The 22,706-nt window shown below is 36.6% G+C and overlaps 5 protein-coding genes across 6 annotated transcripts; 4 read left to right on the top strand and 1 right to left on the bottom strand.

The window, feature by feature from the left end:
- Positions 1-3,228: 3,228 nt before the first annotated feature.
- On the top strand, positions 3,229-9,010 carry LOC149730311 (phosphorylase b kinase gamma catalytic chain, skeletal muscle/heart isoform-like). Its single transcript, XM_089886962.1, has 10 exons — positions 3,229-3,401; positions 3,517-3,686; positions 3,891-3,945; positions 4,584-4,649; positions 5,394-5,466; positions 6,305-6,395; positions 6,669-6,789; positions 6,995-7,118; positions 7,401-7,535; positions 8,035-9,010. The coding sequence occupies exons 1-10, from the start codon at positions 3,304-3,306 to the stop codon at positions 8,362-8,364; spliced, it is 1,263 nt and encodes a 420-aa protein (XP_089743088.1). The 5' UTR covers positions 3,229-3,303; the 3' UTR covers positions 8,365-9,010.
- Positions 9,011-9,150: 140 nt separating this feature from the next.
- Positions 9,151-13,606, top strand: LOC149730310 (uncharacterized). The gene is made up of 6 exons (XM_089886956.1): positions 9,151-9,779; positions 10,166-10,534; positions 10,810-11,522; positions 11,873-12,104; positions 12,315-12,809; positions 13,050-13,606. Exons 1-6 carry the CDS (start codon positions 9,695-9,697, stop codon positions 13,322-13,324), a joined length of 2,169 nt encoding a protein of 722 aa, XP_089743082.1. The 5' UTR covers positions 9,151-9,694; the 3' UTR covers positions 13,325-13,606.
- A 131-nt stretch (positions 13,607-13,737) lies between these two features.
- Positions 13,738-14,971, bottom strand: LOC149730309 (adhesion G protein-coupled receptor D2-like). Of its 2 annotated transcripts, none has more exons than XM_089886964.1 (2): positions 14,300-14,971; positions 13,738-13,977 (listed from the first exon to the last, which is right to left on the bottom strand). In XM_089886964.1, the coding sequence occupies exons 1-2, from the start codon at positions 14,769-14,771 to the stop codon at positions 13,817-13,819; spliced, it is 633 nt and encodes a 210-aa protein (XP_089743090.1). In that variant the 5' UTR covers positions 14,772-14,971; the 3' UTR covers positions 13,738-13,816. The 2 variants fall into 2 exon arrangements, with proteins under 2 accessions (XP_089743090.1, XP_089743091.1); XM_089886965.1 differs by having other exon boundaries at positions 13,837-13,977; positions 14,304-14,971.
- A 20-nt stretch (positions 14,972-14,991) lies between these two features.
- LOC149730308 (chordin-like protein 1) lies at positions 14,992-18,319 on the top strand. The gene is made up of 7 exons (XM_089886961.1): positions 14,992-15,204; positions 15,455-15,567; positions 15,832-16,158; positions 16,411-16,668; positions 16,976-17,297; positions 17,530-17,640; positions 17,787-18,319. The coding sequence occupies exons 1-7, from the start codon at positions 15,135-15,137 to the stop codon at positions 17,909-17,911; spliced, it is 1,326 nt and encodes a 441-aa protein (XP_089743087.1). The 5' UTR covers positions 14,992-15,134; the 3' UTR covers positions 17,912-18,319.
- Positions 18,320-19,562: 1,243 nt separating this feature from the next.
- On the top strand, positions 19,563-22,626 carry LOC149730307 (bcl-2-related ovarian killer protein homolog B-like). The gene is made up of 4 exons (XM_089886963.1): positions 19,563-20,215; positions 20,775-20,983; positions 21,289-21,381; positions 21,721-22,626. The coding sequence occupies exons 1-4, from the start codon at positions 19,876-19,878 to the stop codon at positions 21,877-21,879; spliced, it is 801 nt and encodes a 266-aa protein (XP_089743089.1). The 5' UTR covers positions 19,563-19,875; the 3' UTR covers positions 21,880-22,626.
- Positions 22,627-22,706: the final 80 nt, after the last annotated feature.

Raw genomic sequence — 22,706 nt, 5'->3', positions numbered from 1 at the left:
GTCACGACGTTTCCATGCATAATGCATCGAGCTAAAAGTCCGATTTGGTCGCTGCCATACCTTTATATCACACATTAACATCTGTACACGTTGTACCATATGCTTGATTTCTTTGCACTGATTTTAAATGACATTCCTGTCTAATGGTTTCCATTGCAGAACCAGATTTTCTTAACTTGATTTCTATTCTAAAAATCCCGACCAAGAATCCTGCGTATTTACCGACTGTTATTGTACTTCCAGTGTTCTGATATCCCCACCTGGCTTCGTTAGTGCTTTTAATGAAATTTTCAGCGGCTAATTAATGTCACGGTACCATTTTCTGCCCGTTTATTCCGCCAATTAAAGAGCGAAACGCGCAGGTGGGAATGCTTATATTTATTTTATCTAAACGCACCATACCCCAATAAATAATTAATCGTGCTGTTGTCCAGTCGAGTAGGGCTAATCTTTGAAACTAATAGACGGCGCTGTTAAAAACTGTCTGACCTAAGCTGTTTAAAAGGCTAAACTAAAAATAGAACTTTGCTCAATAGCGGTTGAACGATAGATATGAAACATAAAGTGAAGCTTGAAGAACTTTTTAGAAGCCCAGAGAATGTAATAACTATTCTATTGATTGGCCTACTTTACTTGTAACTGCTTTAGCTCAGGTTGCCCTTTAGGAATATTGCTTATACTTTTATAGTGGTCGTCAAACGGGTCCAAAGTATTATTTCAAATGCTTTGAATTATTATTGATATATAAGATTCTATCTATTAAAAATCGTTGCATCCAATATATAGCCTACGAATTTCATGCATAAATGCTTATCATCAAATCAGACAGTTCTATCGTATAGTAGTGTGGGGAAGATGAGACACTTTTTATTCTATTTTCTCGTCCCACTTAGTAGTAAATAAAAAATTCAAAAAAATTTAAAACCGTATCCCCACGACTCTCATAGACCGTTGTTAATTGTTTAAAACACGATCAGGATATCTGGATATTATGTGCTAAAGATGTCCCGTCTCTCCCCACATATTTTTAATATTAATCACCTTAAACACTATTTATAAGATAATGATAGCATTAGCACATAATATCCCATATTTCCAAATCGTATTCTAACCAATAATAACGTTTTTTTTAGTCGTGGATACAAACGAGTATATAAATCTCCAAAACACTTTGTTTATTATTAAATAGGACGATAAAAGAGGATGAAAGCATGGGCCATCTTACCCCAACATACTAAACCCAAACTTTAGAAACGGTATCCCATACTGTCCCACAGTACTATAGGTGGCTGTACACAGTATCCGGCGTGCGAATTCGCATGCGAAGTCGTATGCAAAGCCATTATCGAGTTCCGCATGCGGCAGCGAAACCCGGACAAAACAGACAAAACGGACGAATTCCGGATACTGTGTACAGCCACAGTACTATACCGCATAATACGCGTTTATCTAATTTCTAAGTCATACATAACATAGTATGGCGATCAATAAACCATTTCCTAAGCTTCAAGCTTTCCAAGCTTGCGCGACAGTTCTGACACCTCATACATACGTTCGCGTTTTAAATACCAGGTGCGTGGCGTGTAAAACATGCGTTGAAATCCCCGTAATCCTTAGGTCAGCATTTCCGCTTTGTTAATTAAGCAATTAGCGCCGCATTTAATCTAAACATATACGTCACTTGTAAACCGTGTCCGCTGGGCATAAACTGCCAACCATGATTCACCATTTACACGTTTTTCTCTTTACGCATGCTTTTGCTGGCATTATAAGCAGGGTGGGAGAAGATGGGACACCTTTTCATTCTATTTTTTTGTCCGATTTGGTAGTAAACAAAGAACAGAATTGTAAAACCGTTTCCTCACGACTCCCATATAGACTGTTATTAATTGTTGTTTAAAACACGATCAGGATAATTAGATTTTACGTGCTAAAGGTGTCCCACCTTCCTATAGTAGGGTGGGGGAAGATGGGACACCTTTAGCACATTATATCCAAATAATCTGATCGTGTTTTAAACGGTGCATGGGAGTTGTGAACAAACAGTTTCATATCTTTTTAATGTTTTTTGCTTACTACCGAATTGGAAGAGAAAATAGAATGAACAGGTGTCCCATCTTTCCCCACCCTACTATACAGAATGTTTAAGTAATATTATACGCAGCTTGGAATAGAAAAGTATTGAGTAATTCCCATCGTGTTGATTAAACGAGGATGACTCACAGACGAGAATTGGCGACTTCAGCTAATTTTCGCTGGTGTTTTGATCCTTATTAATGAGGGCAATTAAAAATTAAGATTATTTACTTGTAAAAAAATCCAGAACTTTTTTTGGTATTTTGGACGAAGAGTGGGATTAACCATAATTAAACTTGTGCAAAAGGTTGGCGAAAGGTACCGCTACGTGGCGCTGGTACGCCACTGTAGTTATGTGAGTTTATTTATACCCTTGCAGAGTTATTGCGATTACTTGAATCGCTGAATGGACTGTAATATCGTGTTCTATCATAGTTCACTTAAAACATAGTATACTCTGGTTCTATCCCAGAGTAGTGCCACAACAGGGAACGTTTTGTTCATACCGCTTATACTCTTTTCGGACGTTATCAAAAAACGTCTGCTACTTAATTGTATTTATCTAGATGTGTTAACAAGACGTGTTACCTCTTTATATGCTCATAATATATCGTAAAACAGCGTGATATATTTGTACCCAACACCCGTTGTATTAACGAAGTGTTTATGTTGCTTCTATTAAATGTACTAACATATCGCAAACACAGAAATAATAAAAAAGATACATAGTTTTTATCTTTTTTATTTCTTTGATCGCAAACGCACTGAAGCAAGACATAACAAAGTAAAGAAAGAGATTTATGTAAGAGGTCACTGACGTGCCGTTTTGTTTTGTTTCAGTGGTTGACCAGCTGGTCACGACAGTGGTCAGTTAAGTCCAGTACTGCGTTTTACCATACACGGTTTATGTTTGGTATATAAGGCTGCATTTGCAACGACGACTTTGCAGTTTTAAGTTCTTATTTAACGAAAAACTATTACTGAACAGTAAAACAGACAAAACAGTATTAAGCTATAAACGCGCTGTAAGTGAACTGATACAATAGTTTTTTTATATTGTTTTCTTTGTAGTTTGGTTCAGTATAGGTTCGTGAATAGACAGTTAGTCATTTGTTTAATAACATAACATTGTTTTTTTGTTTGGCAATGTTACAAGTTTTTAGAATTTAATGAACGTTTTGAAATCCAGACGTTTGGTGCCAACTAGTTTTAAATTAATCTGAATGGATGGCGGTCATGGACGGTGAAAAAAAGGAGGAACTCCCTGATATTAACACTGCAAAAGAGTTTTACAGCAAATATGAACCAAAGGAGATATTGGGAAGGTAAAAACAACTTGTGTGTGGGTTAGACATCTCACCAAAATTATATATTTCGTAGAGTAGATATAATATATATATATATAAATACTTTAATCAAAATTAATGTTTTGTAATTCAGGGGTGTAAGCAGCTGTGTGCGTCGTTGTGTGGACAAGAAAACTCGCGGAGAATTTGCCGTAAAGATCATTGACTTAACTGATGGTAGTAATAAGATAAGTGAAGAGCTAAGACAAGTCACACACAATGAAATTAACATCCTCAAAGAAGTCTCTGGTCATGTACACATTAGTAAGTGTTTTAATTCAAAGCAACAGCTACTCTGGTAATATATTCAGCCTAATAAAGATGAACTGTGTAGTACATATGAAAAATGTTTTTTTAAATAAGCTTATAATTGTTTTAGTATTTTCTTTACATATTTGGGTGTTGTGATTGTGTAAGGACTTGGACGAAATCATCATTTCATTAATTTTCTTAACTTTTGTTTGACAGTTGAACTGGTTGATGTATTTGAAACAAGCACCTTTATCTTCCTTATATTTCAACTGTAAGTGTTTTTTTACTAAACTTAGAAATATCATTATTGGTCAGATTAACAAGTACCAGTCAAGATAATAATAATAATAACTTTTTATTTGTCTCTTCGATTACGGTAGCGAAGATTTAAAAATATTTTAAACGAAAAGACAGAATATAGCGACAAAACAACAGTTGTTAAAACACAAAAGATCTGGTGCTATGAAAACAAAACAGACAAAAACCAAGTCCTAGCAATACCATTTCACCCTTATTTTTGTATCCTTGAAGTAAAATAAGAATGCAAAACAGTTTTGGTTGGGCTTCATTTTTGTCTGTTACATTTTTGTAGCACAAGATCCTGATTGTATTTCTTTACACAAGAATCGTTCAACTCTATGAGCACCAAATCAGGGTAAAATTCACTGAATTTATTACAGTACCAGTCAAGATAGAGAAAACTTTTAAACCTAAAGCAGTTAGAACCAACTGTAGCTCGGATATTACTATTAATAATTTAATCAGCAGGCCTATAAGGTAAAACTTTTATTTAATATATATATTATAACTATTTATATATAAAAGAATGTCACATTTTTTGGCGTTTTCAGTAAAATCTTGAGTGTCATTGTTAAAATGTAGGTAACAATGTAACTTATTGTCGTGCAGGTTAAAACGTGGTGAATTATTCGATTATTTAACAGAGGTGGTGAAATTTGGAGAACGACAGACCAGGTTTGTTTGTATTCTGTATAAATTTAACTCATTAATACTTGCATGGCGGGACAACGACAACATGGGTGTTCTGTTTTATACACCACGTTCCTGCATACAAGTTACCACATATTTACCCGCGTGTGGCCGAAAAACAATAGTCGTCATAACACAAATGTTCTGTCTCATACACCACGTTCCTGCTTACAAGTTACCACATATTTACATTATTTATCCTCGCGTGGCCGAAAAAAAATAGTCGTCATAACACAAATGTTCTGTTTCATACACCACGTTCCTGCTTACAAGTTACCACATATTTACATTATTTATTCTCGCGTGGCCGAAAAAAAATAGTCTCCTTAACACAAATGTTCTGTTTCATACACCTCGTGCCTGCTAACCAGTTAACACACATGTAACTTTGGTTGATAATTTTTTACTATTTTTTCTATATTGCTGACAATTGGACAACCTATTAGTGACCAGTGACCACTGAGTTAAAGCAATTGCCGTTAGTCCTGCTTAAAAGCACATGGCCCGCAATAGTGTCTCAGCATCACCCTAATAAAAACCATCAATATTAGAGGTCACCTATCACAAAATTATTTCTATAAACTTTATTTGTTTTTTCTCTGCAAGAAATTTTGCAATTTAATGCCCTTCATTGTCGAAAGTGGAATGGAACTTTTAACAATGTTGTTGTATATAATATACACATATTGAATATACACTTATACCTATTTATTGCATTTGCAATTTCAGATCCACAATGAGGTCTTTATTAGAAGCAGTTGCTTACCTGCATAGTCAGAACATTGTACACCGTGACCTTAAGGTAGTTATTCTTCCATATTTGACATTGTATTATATGATGCCTACAGGGGAGTGTGTTGCAGTTACTTGACTTTGTCACAATAAAGTTTAGTGTTTTATGAAGATTTGTTAATTGTGTAAAAGTTGTAATGCATTTTAGTACCAAGATAAGAGTATAAAATATTTGTAGTACTTGAAATTGCTTGTTACTTTTGTTTAAATTTTTAACAAAATCTGGGGTGACATTGTTAAAATACAGTTACACTCATAGTTGTCAGATATATATAGGGAACCTCATTGATTAATGTGACGAATGCGATATACTTTGGCTCTGCTTGTTTGTAAACACCTAACAGCAGGGTAAAAGCTGTTTCGCCTTTAAAAAAATGCTGCTATAATAGGATGAGATTCATGTTTCAAAAACCAGGGAGCCATACACCCCAAAATTGCGCCAGTAGCATACAGGGTATCCGTGTTTTGTTTACATTATACAGCATCAAAGATTAACAACAAAGATTTGTGTCACAGTGCTCAGTAATTATACTGAGGAAATATATAATTACCAGATGTCTAATCCTATAATATACAGATTAGACAATCTCATATCTCTTATAATAATACTAAACACCAATTGTTCCAACATAATTGCTTCGTAAAAAGAACTACTTTATGTAAGTGCATATTCAATTTGTAAGTGCCAGTTTTTAATGATAATTATCTACTTAATAAATAACATTGTTTAAATATAATATTACAATTTTAGAAATACATTTTAAAATGTTTAAATATTATTTTTATGTATATATATATATATATATTATATCTTTTAAATTTTTATATTTTTTAAAACTTTTTCGCAGCCTGAGAATATTTTATTAGATGACGACTTAAATCTACATCTGTCGGATTTCGGTTTTTCCACCAAGATTGAAAATGGAAAATATTTTACAGGTTTGATTGACACATAAGATTTATTGTTTTCGATTCTTTGCTAGATATAAATTGGTTACACGTATTATTATCTAGTCTTTGCCACATACTGTTTTTGAGGTTATAATATAATACTGAAGAGTAAAGCTTTGCAATTTCTAAATAACTTTGAGTCTCTAATCTAATACATTTTAACTTTAAGTCGTTTGTAATTTTTTGAGGCTTTTTTTCTATGGTATTTTTTTCAGGTTTTGCTTCAATTTTCCAATATTTCCGTATTTTTCTAATTTTCAGAATTATACGGCACACCTGGCTACATGTCTCCTGAGATGTTGAAGTGCACAGTAGACGAACATCACCATGGTTATGGTGTTGAGATCGATATTTGGGCGTGTGGTGTTATTATGTATACGCTGTAAGTACGTGGTATACAAGGGGTTGCAAAAGTTGAATACTATATAGATTTTATGAAAATAAAATTAGACATTACCTTTGTTAACTATAATGGCCATCTGCATTAACTCAGGCATCAATTTTCCTGTAAATCTGCCGTTTTTCTGTTGATTTATAATTCAGATGTATTTTATTCCAAATGTAACCTAAAAGTTTTTTATAAACAGTCTTGCAGGAGCTCCTCCTTTTTGGCACAGAAGGCAAATGATAATGTTACGTCGGATCATGGAAGGACAATATTCGTTTCCAAGTCCGGACTGGGATGATATTTCAGAATCTGCACGAGATTTAGTGAGTAGTTTTATAAATTTGTACTGGTGCCTTGCCACAGTAGTAAGAGTGCTTAACTCAAGACAAGAGGATACTGGTTCAACGTTCAAGGCTCGACACTGCTACCTTGTGGCCGTATGTGTCTTTTGATGAGACATAAAATAATCCCTAAAAAGTTATATATGGGGCACTAAACTACTCAATGTGTATGAAACAGAACACCCATATAATAACGACTGTCGTTTCCTTCCATGCGATGTTAAAGTTACATTGATTCACTTCCCCCCCCCCACACACACACAGGTCTCAAAGATGCTGGTAGTTGACCCAACAAAAAGATTAACAGCAGAGATGGCGCTCGCCCATCCATTCTTCCAGCAAGTGGAAGACACCTCGAGATACTCGGCCAAACCATTCAACGCTAGACGAAAGTTCAGGGTATGTGTTATGTTATGTAGATTGTGGTTTAAATTTGTAAGTGGTAAAAGCAATGTCTTAACCGCCAGTCTGCATATTTTGTTTTCGTTCTTAAAAGTTTTATATAGTAGGGTGGGGTACGACGAGACACCTTTAGCACATAATATACAAATACCCGAATCGTGTTTTAAACAATTTATGGGAGTTGTAGGGATACGATTTCATAATTCTTTGATTGTTTTTAGTTTACTTCCAAATGGGAAAAAAATGAAATAAAACCGTGTTCCATCTTCCCGGCCCTACCCTACTTTATTTTCTGTAGGCTAGTTTTAATAAGGAGTCATAAGTAAAAGCGAGTTACATTCAATTCGATCATCAATTAAACAGGTTTATTTCATTTTTTATGTATGACTGATAATTTTGACAACCCATTAGTGACCACTGGGTTGGAGCAATTGCCGTTAAGTGTCTTGCCCAAGGACACAAACGCCCACAATGACATGTTTATTTCACACCACAGGTGGCAGTTCATACAATCGTAGCATACCACCGCATGGCGGCGCAAGTGCACCAGCACAGACCACTACAACGTGCGGTTGCCGCTCGTGATCCCTATTCTGTGAAATGCCTTCGACGAATAATAGACGCTTCAGCTTTTCGTATATATGGCCACTGGGTAAAGAAAGCAGCGAACCAAAACCGGGCCACGCTTTTTGAAAACAGCTCCCGCGCAGACCAGCGCAGACTTCAAGAACTAGAAGAATTTGCATCTGCAGTTAATGAAGACGGTCTTCTTATGTGTCCCATATCCTCCGCTGGAAACAGTTTAATCCCACAATCTGTCTCCTAGCACCATCACTGTCCTAGCTATATATTTTTAGCTTTAATAGAAAATTATAGTTTCGGATTTTACTGCTTTTGTAAGAAAATCGGACCTCGCCGTATTCTGTTACATGTGCATGACGTTTTTAATTGTTCTTATTTATCGTTTTCTTTTATAGTAATTGTTCTTATTTACCGAACGAAACAGCTGGCGAAAGGCAGTCGTCTGTTCTCTACGGTATAAGAAGCGATACAGAATGAATAGACCCAATTAACCATCTGCTGACAGTGTAATAACATGCCTCACTACAACGTAGTGTAGGTCACACTTTACGAGTATATAATGGTATGCAGCTGCCGTTCTTCAAGCTTACTTTTTACGGCAGCCATAACATGCGGTTATAGTTTTAAGCAGGTCACTGCTGCAGTCCAACTCACTGTCGCAACACTGTAAGTTATGAAACACCGATGTTTTTTGTTGCAAAACGGCGTTCGTTTTAGGCAAAATTTGCTTTTATTTTCGTGTGCGTTTCAATTTTAACATATACTTGTCGTGTTTGTATGTATACTGTATCGTCGCTTTTTCGTTCGTTTTTACTGTGGTACCAGTTCCGATCTGCATACACCGTACACAATTTATCCTTTTTGCAGTAAACGTAATTGGCAATCCCGCACTTGTGTGTATTACAGGTTCGAAGCTCGATGCTGCTACCTTTGTCGCCTTCTGTATCTTTGGCAGAAAACGACAACTGCGCCAATTTAACCCAATTGTCCCTTATAGTTTGTTTATAAACATATTTACGTTATTATCAGGATGAGTATGGTTTGAATAATATATAACAAAAACAGAATAGTCTCCCATGAGATAAGTCGCATCCGCAGTGTTGACATTGATAAACGAAGTATTGTGGGTAATGTGACGTCCCTTTAGGCGTTATATATATATATATATACCGCCTTAGTTGCCACAGGACTGGAGCAATAAACGTTAAGTACTTCCAGTTAGGACAAGAAAAGCGAATGAAAACATGTTCCATCTTACCCCCACCTGATCCTAACAACTACAGTTACCCCACCGTGGAAGGACAAACAAGTTACGTTCACTAATTCAACGGAACATGTAATTGCTAAAACCACGTTACTATAGGCGTACATTAGATCAAATCAGTGTCTGTCACGTGCCACTTGCTTCATGTTTCTGTCATATAGATACGTCACAATTTGATGCTCTTTTCAACGTATTCCGATGTGGGAATATAAATACAAATCCTGCGTCATGGCAATTCGTATATAATGGCTTGGTTTCATCTATGTTTGGAATATTGCCGATAGGTAGGCTATATTATTAAACGACGACTATGGACAGACTTGGATTATTTTACGTTTTCTTCGGTTTATTGTTTTGGTTTGTTGAAATAGATTGTCAGACTCAAAGGATTAGAGGTATACGTTTGTTTTGTGTTTAACTATAATGTTGTCCAATCTTTAACTAAAAAGTTGTCCAATCTTTCCCCACCCTACTATATGTAGGATATTATGCGCAAACAGCATCTTAGCCCACAGTACTAAGTGATCGGTGATACCGAATCGAATTTCTTTGAAGGTGTTAAATTATTAAACGAATTTAATTGCACCATATACATACAGTGCCGCAGCCAGAAAAAAAAATAAGGAGGGGTTAATCAAGAAAAACTTTAAAAAAAATTAAACTTTTTTAAAGTTTTTTTTTTGGTTTAAAAGGAGGAGTCGCGACTCTCTGAAATCCCCCTGGCTGCGCCACTGTATACATATCAATAGCTATACATAGTAAACGTTCTTTTTTTATACAGTCATCGCAAAATACAGTTCAAAGAAGTTTATTTTTGTACGAGATGAGAAGCCAGCACTAGAAGGACGAAATTTCGTTCAAGCAAGCAAGACGTGTGGGAAACTGTTTGGAACTAAACTGGCTGTAGTTAGCACCGATGAGGATTGGAACGACATGAAAACATCGTACTTTGACCGATTCAAGAAGGATGACATCTGGATTGGACACAAGTGCTCTAATGAAAAACCTGTTCCCACATTGGCTGTTAAACTTTCTTTGCAGTGTATTAAGGGACACGGTCGATGCATTGGAGTTGGTGCGAACAACGCACACACAAGAAAATGCAAAACGCGACAGTATTTTGCCTGCAATGCCAAGAACGCCTCACTCGGTAAAATGTTTGACTTGTTTATTAACAATATTAGTATATGTTCGGTGGGGTCAGATGGGACACCTTTAGCACATAATATGATAATATCCCGATCGTATTTGACCTAAACTACTTTGTATATGATTTGGCCAATCTAACCAGTTTCTTTCCTAAACGAAATAATAGAATATAAATATACAAGTACGTATTTATCAGTATTGGTATAAGTCCACATCCTTTTGTCTTTAAAAAATCAAGTATTTTACTATGCTATGGTGTTTAATTTTCAACTGCAGGAAAATTAGACACTGCATTGGGGGAAGATATGATCATAACTGTAGCCGATAGCACCAGTTTAATCAACTCCCTCGCAAACTTAGAAGACTCATTGCTCAAGTTGGCTCTCATACCTGACAACGATTTGAAAACGAATTTGTCTGTCTTCGTGAAAACATACAACGATACTGGAATCTTTTTAAAAACCAACAGTAGCAATCCTCTTATGTCTTTTGGGGAAGTGGTTTTGGAAAGTATTAGTTTGGTGAACAGATCGCCCTCAATGCAAGTCGGTTTGGTGCTTGGAAAGTTTCACGTCAGCCCAAAAATAATCGACGACATAAAAAATGATTCAAATCATTGTCAAGATAAAACTTGTGAATTTGTTACCCCTTTCGATCCAGTATTTACTATGATATCAATGGTGGATTCGGAAGGAAACAAACTGAATGACAGTGAAGTCGAGTTCGCAATCTCACAGAAGCCACAAAGTGACAATTTCGACGCAATTTTCGCAAAGCTATCCAACAAAGCAAAAGGCGGTAAATTCAGGATCACAGAAGTTAATCAGCATTGCAAGTTCATTGACCCGCGTACTAACAAGTTATCTGAGTACGGCTGTGTCACTCTGGCAAGTAAAAATGGCAGCTTTCTTCGTTGTCGATGTAACCACACAACTGTGTTTGCAGTTCTTTTGTCAGTCACTGCGACTGTTGTACCACAAGGGGTTAAGGTTGGTGAATTAACAACTAAAATATATGATTATATATGACATAAACAAAATGAATATAATAATATTGGAATATTGTAAGCGGGTGTAAATTTACAGTGTGTATTGTGCACATGTTAATATAGTACGGTGGGGAAGATGGGACACCTTTTTATTTTATTTTATTGTCTCATTTGGTAGTAAACAAAGAATATTCAAAGAATTTTAAAACCGTATCCTCACGACTCTCATAGATCGTTGTTAATTGTTTAAAACATGGTCAGGATATTTAGATATTATGTGCTAAAGGTGTTGTCCCGTCTTTCCCCATCCCACAAAATAACAAGAATATAAGACGCCATTTGTTTATTCAGATCACTTCATACGTCACAGAAGGTTTATCCGTCATCTGTCTCATCGTCACAATAATCATTCTGCTTGCATTGAAACATGCTTTACCTGGAAACCGCGTGTTTTTCCAAACCAACCTTTCGGTTTCTCTTCTGTTCCTGCATGTTTCAAACCTAATGCACGATCTGGCTGTTTTCAACGAAATATCATGCATTGTGTTGACGTGTGCGACACACTACTTCCTCCTGGTTACTGGTAAAATATACTGTTTTATTACATTTATTTAACGATCACGCAATTTTATGATACTGCAAAATCGCTTTTTGTATGACTTTTTACAAATTAGTTAGCAGTTACTGTAAAACTGGGTATAATGCTAAACTGTTACATTGAAAACCGAAAAAACAACTGTTATATAACTTAAAGTAAAGTACAGTACTAACTTCAAATATGGGTTATTTTCAGCTTGTTGGTTGCTAGCCGAAGGAATGACATTAGCAATCAAGACATCTGACCACGCAATGCAATATGATGGCGAACATAAACGTAGCAACCGATGGTTCTTCGCACTTGGTTGGGGAGTGCCTGTTATATTTGCTGGGTTCGCGATAGTGTATGGTTTGCTGACAGGAACTTACTTAGAGGAAAGTCTACCGTTCAAAGAGGGAATTGTTACGTCTTCAAAGTACAAATACGAGCACTGCTGGCTTGTACCTCAGACGACAATCTTCTGGTCTACTGTCATCGGCCCCACAGCTTTTATATTGGCCGTTAATCTGCTCATATTGCTTCGCGTTGGCAGGTTCGTCTATCTGATGCATGTTAATGAAGTCAAAATGCGACCAGGTCAACCGAGAGAGGGAGCTAGAGAGGTGTTCCAACAACTTAAACGAACGATACGACTCATTGTTGTACTCGTATTCACACTAGGAATGCCTCTGGTCGTTGGATACCTGGTCGGTATGTACATCAAAATGAATCCATATCCCATATAACAAAAGGCATTTCCTAAAATAAAACTTTTATACAAAAAAACTCTATAAAACACGATGAGAAAATACGATATTTCGAGACTTACTGTATCCTACTTAATATCATGTAATTTCTCATTGAAATTTTCTCTATAAAAACGGGCCAATAATACACTTATTTCTTATGACATTACCCTCTCCCTCTTGCTAAAACTTTGTATACGAACAGGTATCGGTTATACATCAACAGTGTTCATGTACATCAATGTTGTGGTGAATGGATTGCAAGGAGTTGTCGTTTTCATCGTCTACCTTGTGGCTGTTAAAGATATTCGGCAAACGGTGTCCAGAAAAGTTGCACAATCGCTTGAAATGACTGAATTATTCGCTCAAACTGATTTTTCACCAACAATACATACTGATATATGTTGCCTTAATTGTGTATTATATTCCGAAAACCATTTTTGGATAAACAAAGCCATTTGTGTTGCTTATTTTATATAATTTTCATCGTATTGTAATGCTATGGGGTAAGATGGGACACGTTTAGCACATAATATCCTACATTTCCGAATCGTGTTTTTACAATTAACAACGTCTGTTTTACTTTTTTTACTGCTTGTTTACAACCAAATGACGAAAACCGAAAATAAAAAACACGGGCCATCTTACCCCAATCTTCTACAACTACAACTGTTTTACCGTTACTTCCCGTTCATCCGTTTTTGTATATATAACTGCAAGTTCTGTTACAGTAACCAAAAGAATACAATAATTTTTGCAACATTTGATTTATATCTTAGAAAACGGTAGCGAAGAATATGTTACTTAAAGAAGGAAGAGAAGGGAATCAACAGCAAAACAACAGCAGTGGTTAAAACACGCTATGAATAAAAAATGCGGAAAGATTGTCAGTTTAAAGTGTGACTGTTAATTGCACCCAATATTCAAGGGTCTTAAACAAGCTGTCGTACACAATGTGTCGAAAAAGTTTGATCAGATCAATTCAGTCATTTCAAACGACTGGGCAACTTTTCTTGTCACCATCTGCCGAATATCTTTAACAGCCACAAGGTAGACGATGAAAACGACAACTCCTTGCAATCCATTCACCACAACATTGATGTACATGAACACTGTTGATGTATAACCGATACCTGTTCGTATATAAAGTTTTAGCAAAAGGGAGAGGGTAATGTCATAAGAAATAGGTGTATTTTCGGCGCGTTTTATCGAAAAAGCGGGTACCGAAATACCATATTTTCTAAGCGTGTTTTAAACAATTAACAACGCTCTTTCAGAGTCGCGAGGCTGCGGTTATATACTTCTGTAAACATTATTTGTTTACTACGAAATGGGACGGGAAAAAAGAGTGAAATCATGTACTATTTTACCCCATGTCTTAGAACGATTTTATAAACATATATGCAATAGTTTCTTGTAAGACCATGATATTTAAACCATAAATTCTGAACAAACCGACCAGGTATCCAATGACCAGAGGCATTCCTAGTGTGAACACGAGTACAACAATGAGTCGTATCGTTCGTTTAAGCTGTTGGAACACCTCTCTAGCTCCCTCTCTCGGTTGACCTGGTCGCATTTTGACTTCATTAACATGCATCAGATAGACGAACCTGCTAACGCGAAGCAATATGAGCAGATTAACGGCCAATATAAAAGCTGTTGGACCGATGACAGTAGACCAGAAGATTGTCGTCTGAGGTACAAGCCAGCAGTGCTCGTATTTGTACTTAAACGACGTAACAATTCCCTCTTTGAACGGTAGACTTTCCTCCAAGTAGGTTCCTGTCAGCAAACCATACACTATCGCAAACCCAGCAAATATAACAGGCACTCCCCAACCAAGTGCGAAGAACCATCGGTTGCTACGTTTATGTTCGCCATCATATTGTATTGCGTGGTCAGATGTCTTGATTGCTAATGTCATTCCTTCGGCCAGCAACCAACAAGCTGAAAGCAAAGGAATGTCTATGGAGGTCTAAAAGTTCACGCACCCTTTATGCGCCTTGACGCCGAGTTGTCGGTAATTCTAAGATTATGTCAACTAATTGCAGAGTAAGTGTACGTACACAAACAACGGCAAGACACGCAGGTGCCTTATCTGCACAAGAACAAAAGCTCGCTGCAGTGCCATGGCATTACAAAGGCCGACACGCGCCAGCAGTTGAATAGCTGTAAGTGCAAATGTCGTCAGGGGTTTTAATTAAAAAAAGAGCCAGATTCGCAGGAACAATTATAAGTAGCATTACCAAGCTCTTTAGTTTCTTTATAGTTTCTTTTCAGCAGCAGCATGAATGGTATTTACTTATTCAGCATCGTTTTGTTTTGCAGTTACGGCCAGTCTCGGTTGTTATCAAAAGGTAAATTTGAATATGTATGGTATATGCAGTACTTTGGGGTAAGATGGATATCGTTAGTACGTAGTATTCCATATATCCCATTAATGTTTTTAACAATTAACAACGTTCTTAGAGAGTCGTGAAGGTATTCGTTGATTTTTGTTCTTTAACGTTTACAACCAGGACGATAAAAGAGAATAAAAACATTGACCATCTTGCTCCAACCTACCATTTTTGTAATAAATAGTTAGTAAACATTCGTATATTTCAGAAAACAGCAAAAGTTGTGGCATCGACAGCTTGAAGAAATCACAAGGAGAAGTTTGGACAGAACTCAAGTCAAGCTTCGGGGTTTCGTATTGCGTAGAATGTCAATGCAACTCGGTAAGAATTTGTTTAAACGTTTAAGCATTGGCAATGTTACTGCACTTATATTTCGTGACGTGTAAGTATTTTTATTGTATCGTCTCTTTTAGCACTTTTAATCATGTAGTTTTTACCAGTAGCCTATATCGTGATTTTAACGAGTGTGTTTTGATGGTATTTATCTTCTCCTCTTGGAGTCAGAAAATATCAACTTTGAATTATTGTAAGATCCCCATATATTTGTGCAGCATCATTTACACCAATCCACCACTTTTGTCCCAGCTCGGAATTGCAGAATGCAAGCCGTTGTCGTGCCCTGCTACTAAATGTGAAACTGTAGACTGTTGCTCCTCGTGCACTTCACATAATTCGCCACAACCGAATAAACGAAACCGGATAAAACCAGATTCATCCCGCGCAAACCAGAATCCTGGTAATAACGTCGTAGAAGGAGATTTTGGAATGTTTTTAGCGGGCTCTGAGATTTTGTCCAGGATCCCGAAGAACCATGGCTGTTTTTACAAGTCAAAGTTCATAAAAAATGAAGAAGTTTTTCCGGATGAAAGTTCGACTGCATACAAAACTCGATGCTCACTTTGTGTTTGTATGGTACGTACATATATGTAAAATATTAAGCTGAAAACGAATTTAACTTATTTATCCTTGCATGGAGGGGTAAGAACAATAGTTATAACAAGGGTGTTTTGTTTTATACACTCGAGTCGCGTGTTTAAGTTTGTGTGTATTTATTTATTTTTTAAATCTATTTTTAAATTTTGGCATGTTTGGTGGGCAGTTTATCTTGTGTTAATGGCACCTTCTTATTTATTGCTTTCCATCTAAAATCGTTCAACTTCACAGGAAGGGGATATTTACTGCAGAACTAAATCCTGCCCACGCCTCAGATGCCGTCAACCAACCGTAGTAGATGGAGATTGCTGTCTTGCTTGTCCGTCTCAAGTCCAAACCACAAGACACAAAGTTACATCATCAACAATCCAGCCTCCAATAGAGACTCAACTGCCGTGTGTGTCGGGATCCAAGAGATATCAAAGCGAATCAAAATGGAAACCTCAAGTGCCAGCAATGAGTGAAACATGCGTGGAATGCGAGTGCAAGGTGAGTGTTGGTTGATTATTTTGACTTCAAACGCCCTCAAACCATAACGATGTACCGTGGGTTTGGAATATGATTTATTGACTAATAATTGGTACATTTGTTTTATACACGTATGTGAGCTTGTACACATCATGTTGACTATTTTTAGGTACGTTTCCTTATAGTATTTAAACCCAATAATTAGTTTTTAGACACATATGAGCGGTAATGTTTTTCGTTGAACAGTTGTTGGGCACGTTGCTAAACAAACCAATAAAGTACACCCGTTTAACAATCAAATACATTTATTGCTGCTGGTTAATTTCAGAATGGCAACGTTCGATGTCGAATTCCGAAATGTCCCGAACTAGAATGCTCAAATCCGATTTCTTCCGAAGACAGATGCTGCAAAGTGTGTCCACCTGCTACGTCACCACTCAGCTCCACATTGCCACCCAGCGACTGCCAAAGCGGGCTTGAGTTGCTACAGTATATCCCAATACCGGAGAACCCGCAAAAAGATCGAATCGACTTCAGTTTTCGATTGAATGAAACTTTTTCTGGCAACGTGACGTCACGTCCGGTTGGAATTGGGATCGCTGTTAGGCTGCCACAGACGTTTCTTGTGTATGAGTGGCTGATTGATGAAGGTTTAAAAACATTCTAATTTGATATATTAATGTAACTTGTATATCCTCGTGTGGCAGGGCAAGGATAGTCGTTATAACACGGGTGTTTGGTTTCCTACACATCGTGCCCGCTTACGAGTTACCACGTATGTAACTTTGTGGGTGATTATTTTACTACATATTAAACTATGCTATGTATCAAAGCATGTTATGCGAGCAATGTAACAACATAATAACTTATCCCTTTTTACAGAAACGAACAAGAGACGTCAAGTTATGAACATGCGAGCAGAAACATTCCAAAAGTTTGAAGTATCGAAAAATAAACTGGGCTCCTTCCGTACAGTTGGATTCGTAACAAAAAGTAGGAATATTATTATTGTATATAACCCAATAGTAAACAGAATGGACGTCAAAACTTTGGTTCTTTAAAATTTTAACTTTAGAACTTTATCTGACTAATAATATGTCTGTCAGCCACAGCATATACATATTTGTGATTTATTGCAGAACGACTTGAAATATTTCGCCGCAAGGAGACGCGCTGGAGCACGCGGTGTCGGCGGCGTTGTGGCTTTCGTTTGAAACGAATTCTCAAGGCTTTGGCCTCCAGCAGTATATACTGTGCCCATTGAAACTGCATTATAATATATAAGGGTGCTGGCGGGCATTAGATGAAGAAGAAACGTCAACGGTTTTGACTCCACGAGAACAGTATTGGAAGAAGAAGACGAAAACACAACCTTTTTGGGTCTTATTTTTATCTCGTATATTGCGCTTATATAATAGGTTGGGGTAGAATGGTACATGTTTTCATCATTATTTATCATCTTATTTGGTATTAAACAATAAATATTTAGAGAAAAACTGTATTTTCACGAGTCTAAACTATAACGTTGTTAATTACTAAAAACACGCTACCAGGATATTTCGATGTTATGTGTTAAAGGTATAGCCCATCTTATCCCACAGTAATATACCGTTTACAAAAGCAAGTTTACTATAGGCATTACAATAACAAATACACCAGTTTTTGGATGCATTGCTGTCAGTGTGCCGTATTTTGTCTGAAGATGTTTTGAGCAGGATCGATACTTCGAAGGTGAAATCGATTAATGCAAGATTGGATCGAAACCGAGTCCCTCTGCGCCCCTAATTATTTACAAGTCCCTGAAATGAGAAATAGTATTGAATGAAGAGATTGTTTATGCACACGGAAGCAATGCATTGATTTATTTAAAGGCAGTTCGCATAGCATGTATACCGTGAGGAATAATTTAACTATAATAATAATAATAACTTTATTTGTCTCTTTAATTGCGGTAACGAAAATTAAAGGATCAGAAACAATCGCAAATATAAGATATAGCGACAAAACAACAGTCGTTGAAACACGTTCACAGTTAGCATTTTAACAGCATTGAATTGGTGGATGGAAGCGTGGTCGCCAAACATAAGATTAATGTATTATCTTGAAATGTCAGATTTTTTGATGAATGACTTATCAAGTTATCATGACATTGCATGTGATGTCTTCACGATGCAGTCATAAACATATATTGTATATGACAGATTAGATACGTTTCATGTAGTAATAATAATCTTGTAGTGGGTTGTTACATATAGCTACACATGTGTAAGAACGAAAGCGAAAGTTCGTCCTGAAGTCTTTAGTACGCACCAGTCACGTGATGTACGTCATCAGGTTCTGAACGTCAACAGACTTTGCTTATTCTAAACGAATCTAAACATATGTGTTGGAAGAACAGCTTTAATACAGTATTGCGGGTAAGATAGAAAGCCGTTAGCAGTTAGCACGTAAAACTTATATATTCTGATCGTGATTTAAATAATTAAAAACGATCTTTTAGAGTCACAAGTCTACGGTTATATAACTTTATATTTATTTAAATGTTCTTAGTGTCTTGCCAAATCAGACGAGAAAAGAGAGTAGGGACATGTCTCATCTTACCCCAAGCTACTATACATGCGATTTCTTGTGTTTTTTAACTGTTTATTGAAGGTTTTCGCCGTATCGATTGTAGCTGACGTCACGTCACCCGCGCAAAGGAAACGGCAGAACGGGCGCAGTGCTTCTGGTAATTAAGCGCGCAACGTGATGATAAATTGTACGCACTGCTCGAGTGTGGGCGCGTGTGTACCTACATTGCAAAAGCAGCAGCAACACTTGGTTGATTTAGTAGTTTGTTTTGTTGAAGGCGAAGCTTTACAATGTTGGTTGCAGGTTTAGACCAGTATAAAGGTATACAGTTTAACACTAATATATTATATACTGTACTGTTGGTTTAGCAGCAGCTATACGCTTTTATATTTACCATTTCTACTTGGTAGCTTTTACCTGTAGCGCGTTTAAATGCTGTTTTTTTACTGCCAACTACCGCTTTTTCAGTGAAATAAATTAACATTTATGTTAATTTATTGTTTTAGACAGTTATTACAGCTGATAATGAGTATCATACCGTTTAGAATTACGAATGTCTCATATTGTTTTGCAGTATAGTATACAACGTTAGTATGAATACATTATGACGTAATATACTAATCGCGGAGTATTTACGGTGTGACGTGGAGTGAAACAATGACGTCATACACTAGTGACGTCAACCACAATTCTATCTATGAAACAGAGCGAAAAAACAAGCGGACTTTGCTGGCGGACAATATAAACTCGATCATGCGTGACAGTGTCACTTTTGTGACGTCATCAATCGCGGACCTGACGTCATCATGTGTCTCTCTTGGAGACGACTCGGTTTTTAACTCAACTTCGTACGAAGAGGACGTTCGGCTCACAACCGGCATCTGTAGAGATTATATTTGCTACCGACTGAAGCGTGACGGGTTCGGGGAACGAGTTACTGTGACTGAATATGCGCCGGCACACAATCATAACCTTTCAAATAAGATATTGAATTTAGGTAAGGTTGTGTACGTATAGTTCTGCGGGGTAAGATGGGATATTGTTAACCCCTGAATTCTATATGTCCTAATTGTGTTTTGAACAATTATTAACGCGCTTTTAGAGTCTCGCGGGGCTATGGGTATTGAATTTGTTTACTACCAAATTGAATGAGAAATGAGAATTATCATAGACCATCTTACCCTACGTCACCATGCGCTCTTAGAAAACATAATCACCTACATAGTTATTGTGTTTAACTGAAGCAGACGCGAGCTATGTAAAACACCCGTGTTATAACCTCTAATATAATGCGTGTTGTTATGTTAGCTGTAATCCAAAGCGGTTGTAGCGCTTATATTTTAGACCTAAGGATACGAAGTCATGTGGTTGACGTTACCACCATTGTGTACGTATGCGTGTGTCCTTGAGAATACAGCACTAAGTAGAAGTTGTTCCATTTTAGTGGCATTTATGGTTGCCAGAATTTTCAGTAATGAGTAAAAAAAACGAAAAAAAAATCTGAAGAAATCATATTATAAATTCAAATTAACAAACTATTTTCTTGAAAATTACAGGTAGCGGTTTTGAGCGTATGTTTCCGAAGAGTTTTCGGCAGATTTCGCGACAAATCGGATACGTGTTCAGTTCAGAGGCGACCGTACGAAGATTGTATTTCAGAATGGGCGTTCATATTATGGGAGTTGTCGAATGCAATTATACATGGGGAAGAATTTTGTCGCTTCTGGGGCTTGCTGGTGCTATGGCTGTTGACTGCATATCTCAAGTAAGACTGTATGATGAAATACATTCTTTTTGGTGAGGTTTTTGCAGGTTACAAAACTCAGTATTGTACTATAGGGGTGAGATGGATACAATTAAAAACATAATACCCATATCATATTTTAAACATTTAACGACGATCCTGGGGAGTCGTGAAGAGACGTTTGTATAACTTTGTAAATATCATATTTTTACTACCAAATTGGACGAGAAAAAAAAGAAAAAATGATGTCCCACCTTCCCCGCTCTCCTAAATTATTTAAGTTTGCTACCAAACAGAATGATAACGGAGTATAAAAACATTTGCAGGGACACCCAGAACTCGCTGAATCGATGATTGGAATCTCGAGTGATTTTATTCAAAGAAATGCTCTTGATTGGATTATAAAGCATGGTGGTTGGGTAAGTTAATGAATGAATGTAACTTATATAAACAACTGCCCATGTGTTTTAACAACTGTCATTGTATCGCCACACGATGATAAACCAAGTTTCATATAGTAGGGTGGGGGAAGATGGGACACCTTTTCATTCTATTTTCTCGTCCCATTTCGTAGTACACAAAAACATTCAAAGAATTATAAAACTGTTTCCTTACAACTTCCATAGACCGTTGTTAATTGTTTAAAACACGATCGGGATATTTGGATATTATGTTCTAAATGTGTCCCATCTTTCCCACCCTACTATACATCCATTTAGTTGTTTACAAATGTAACATACGGGATATATATGTCTTAGGGTGGCTTGGTCGATAACTTTTCCCCGAAACCTATGAAATCGTATTGGTCAACACGGAATATTTTGAAATGGAATGGAGGTGTTACTCTTACTGTATTTATTCTTCTCTTTGCACTAATGCTGGCTATTCTACCACGTTTAAAAACCAACGATAACTAAGTTATTGTAGGTTGGGGTAAGATGGTTCATGTTTTCATTACTTTATTCTCCCATTTGGTAGTAAACAAAGAATATTTACAAAACTCTGTAACCGGATTCTAACGACTCTAAATGAGCATTGTTATAGTTGTTAAAAACACGATTAGGAAATATGGGATATTATGTGCTAAGTTTCCATCTTACCCCACAGTATTATATAAAATATTAGAACACATTTTTCACTGTGAGGTGTTTATTTAGCGATATTCGAATTCTGTATGTGGTTTCTTCTTATAAGTAAAGTTCTCATTCAACCGATTCGAGTTTTGCTGTGTCATAATTTGGTACATTAGGATGTTAAAACTACTTCACGGGTTTTATGTTGTGCATTCTGGTTTTTGAAGGCCATAGCCGACCGCAGAAAAGTCTAGTTTTAAATGAATCGTTCATTACACTTTACGAACTAACACGAAAGACCATACAATAACATATGGACATTGTTTGGCGCAAATCAGAAAAAATTTTATTTGCAGCAATTTTAACTCCCACATTATGACGCAACTAAATGCTAAATGGCATCAGCATTACATGTGTTCGTGTATTACTTCCGTTGTGGTTCAATATATATATCAATAAAACGTGAAACCAAAGTCATTTGGTTTCTGTTTGAAAATCCCGTCTTTATTTTTTGTCCTTTTGATTCAATATTTTAGTTCCCATTTGTTTTCTATTTTTCACAAAGTAATTGAAATAAATATTTTCAAATTATTTCCGAAGTGGTTTCTGCATGAGAACCGAAATTCACTCGGCCGTATTTCTTGCTGATGAAACACTTTATTTCGCCAAAA

This window comes from Ciona robusta, chromosome 10 (genome assembly GCF_009617815.1).
Source record: "Ciona robusta chromosome 10, ASM961781v2".
Lineage (NCBI taxonomy): Eukaryota > Metazoa > Chordata > Ascidiacea > Phlebobranchia > Cionidae > Ciona > Ciona robusta.
The sequence above is the reverse complement of the archived record's forward strand: the minus strand, read 5'-3'. Positions and strand labels throughout refer to the sequence as shown.